The sequence below is a fragment of the Penaeus vannamei genome, chromosome 4 (genome assembly GCF_042767895.1).
Source record: "Penaeus vannamei isolate JL-2024 chromosome 4, ASM4276789v1, whole genome shotgun sequence".
Classification (NCBI taxonomy): domain Eukaryota; kingdom Metazoa; phylum Arthropoda; class Malacostraca; order Decapoda; family Penaeidae; genus Penaeus; species Penaeus vannamei.
In genome coordinates this window covers 25,871,058-25,873,504 of record NC_091552.1, presented here as the reverse complement: position 1 = coordinate 25,873,504, position 2,447 = coordinate 25,871,058, and the positions used below count along the sequence as shown (strand labels likewise).

General features: G+C 44.5%; 1 protein-coding gene across 1 annotated transcript; it reads right to left on the bottom strand.

Moving 5' to 3' along the window:
* Positions 1-275: 275 nt before the first annotated feature.
* Positions 276-1,952, bottom strand: LOC138861601 (uncharacterized). Its single transcript, XM_070121396.1, has 3 exons — positions 1,624-1,952; positions 912-1,389; positions 276-731 (listed from the first exon to the last, which is right to left on the bottom strand). Exons 1-3 carry the CDS (start codon positions 1,950-1,952, stop codon positions 276-278), a joined length of 1,263 nt encoding a protein of 420 aa, XP_069977497.1.
* Positions 1,953-2,447: the final 495 nt, after the last annotated feature.

Sequence of the window (2,447 nt, the reverse complement as noted above, 5' to 3'; positions counted from 1 at the left end):
TACACTCTTCCTTTTTATTCTTTACTGCCAGTACTCTGTAGGGTCCCACAAATAACGGACTAAGCTTAGGCCGAATAGCATTATGTGCATATTTCTTAAATACCAAAGCACTGACCTCGTTACTTTTTGCACGTGATTTTATGCTGGTACTCATGATCCTTTCGCATGCCCTAGTCAGGAGCAACTTTGCCTACTGAAATGCTTGCTGTTGCCGAGAAACCAAATAGTTTGCACAGTTGTCTGCATAGAGGAGACGCAGTTTCATTTCCAGGAGTTCATATGGCATCTGCTTGTCTTGCCTCATGAGAAGAATGAAAGGTAGAGTTGATGGCCGACTGGACGGTGGGGAGAAGAGCATCCCAGTTATACTTGATTTCGTCCACCAATTGACGCAAAATTGTAAGGATAGATCTATTCAGACCTTCCGTAACGCCATTAGCCTGTGGGCGGAATGGCAAAACATTTACCAGTGTCACATTCAGCTGCTGCTTGGCTAATACCTGAGTGACAAACTCGGTACCATTATCCAAGCTTAAACATTGCGGACAGCCGTGGCGGCAACAAATTACGCCAATAAATGCTTTCGTGACATGCACAGCAGCCTTTGATGGTACCGCCACCAACTCGCAGTAGCGAGAAAAATTGTCCACAAACACAAGGATGTGTTTGTTGCCAAAGCATGATGTGGTGAAACCTGACAGTGTCATATGACACTTTCTGCCATGGAAAATCTGGAATATCAAACTTTAGTGCATGCACAAGGGACACATCTTGCAAGACCTGACGTCTTTTGCTACCCTATCCATTAAGCGAGGAAAATAAAATCGGTTATGTATCAAATGTATAGCATTATGAATACCACAATGCCCTGCTTCACAGGATTCATGTGCATTTGTCAATATACATAGCACTAAACTTTCTGGTAGAACCAGGACTTGCCGGACGATCTTCCTACGACCCCTAATTTGCTTCGGTTGAGATCTCTGCATTACGAGTCCTGTATTAAGAAAAAAATCCTTAACCGGTAACCCTCTGAATTTGGGTACTACCATACCTTTACTTAAGGCTCGTATGATCTGGCTGTACCTCTTGTCGGCGCGTTGGGCAGCACATACCTTGTCTCTATGCAGTGGCTCTAAGGGGGGAACCTGTGAAGCACCATTCACAACAGCTGATGAAGGGGGGAAATCTGCAGCGTCGTCCCGCCTCAGTGGTTGCGATGTTTCGATTAGCGTGCATGACAGCGTTTCGGCGGCGACGTTTGCGCGGACCTGAATATACACGAAGGTCACATCGAAATCACCCAGGATATCCTGGTAACGTGACCTACGACTATACGGATCATTACCATTTACCAATGTGAGTGGCATGTGAACCATAGCCTTGTATCTTAGTATTATATCGAAAATAATTAAGAGCCCATACAATTGCTAACATTTACCTATCAGTGACTGAGTAATTTTTCTCTACACTAGTGAGAACCCTACCAGCAAACGACAAGACGCAAGTTCCCTGCGCGCTCCTGCATTAAAACACCACCTAGCCCAACATTTGACATGTCTGTATGGAGAATGAAGGGGAAGTCAAACTTCGGAAATGCAAAAACGGAAGCATGCATTCAACTTTCTAAATGCGTTGAACTGCTCCTTGTCCCAGCACAAGGGGACATCTTTCTTGAGGATGTGCGTCAACGGTGCAGCGATCCCCCCATAATCCTTGATGAACAGCCTAGAAAAAACCTTAAACCCCAGGAATGACTTTACCTGCGTTACATCAGTGGGAATGGGGAACCTACTGACAGCTTTGACCTTGGCCTTATTAGAGGCAATACCTGCAGCACTAATCAAGTGACCAAGGAAATCCAAGCGTGACTGGAAGAACTTGCATTTGGCCGGATTAATTGTCAAACGAGCTTCCAAGTCACTGAAAAACACTGCGCAAGCACGCTTCATGGTCCCTGATCAAAGATGAACAAACCAAAATGTCGTCTAAGTAGACTAGTATCTAATCAATAATTAAACCCTCCAGGACAAGTGCCATAAGATGACTAAACGTCAAAGGAAAGTTTCTGAGACCCATAGGTGATTCAAGGAACCCAAGTGACCCATATGCATTGAAAATGCAGTGTACGGTCGTCTGTCCTCTGCCAGGGAGACCTAAAGGAAACATTCCGCTAGATCAATTGAGGAGAAAATCTTACTGTCTCCACCAATGTTTTGCAATACTTAGCAAAGGTTAGGAATAGTAAAAAGGTGACGGAACTGTCACTTTACTTCAGCATACCACATACCTCATCCTCTAGAATCTGATGCCTACTGTGCGGGATTTTGTATGCCAGATTATATAATGGACGGGCCTTAGTCGGTAAAGTGTCGGGGAATTGATTTAACAATTTACTTAGGATCTCCTTACCCACGCTAAACGCGAATGGTTCCTGCATAGCCTTT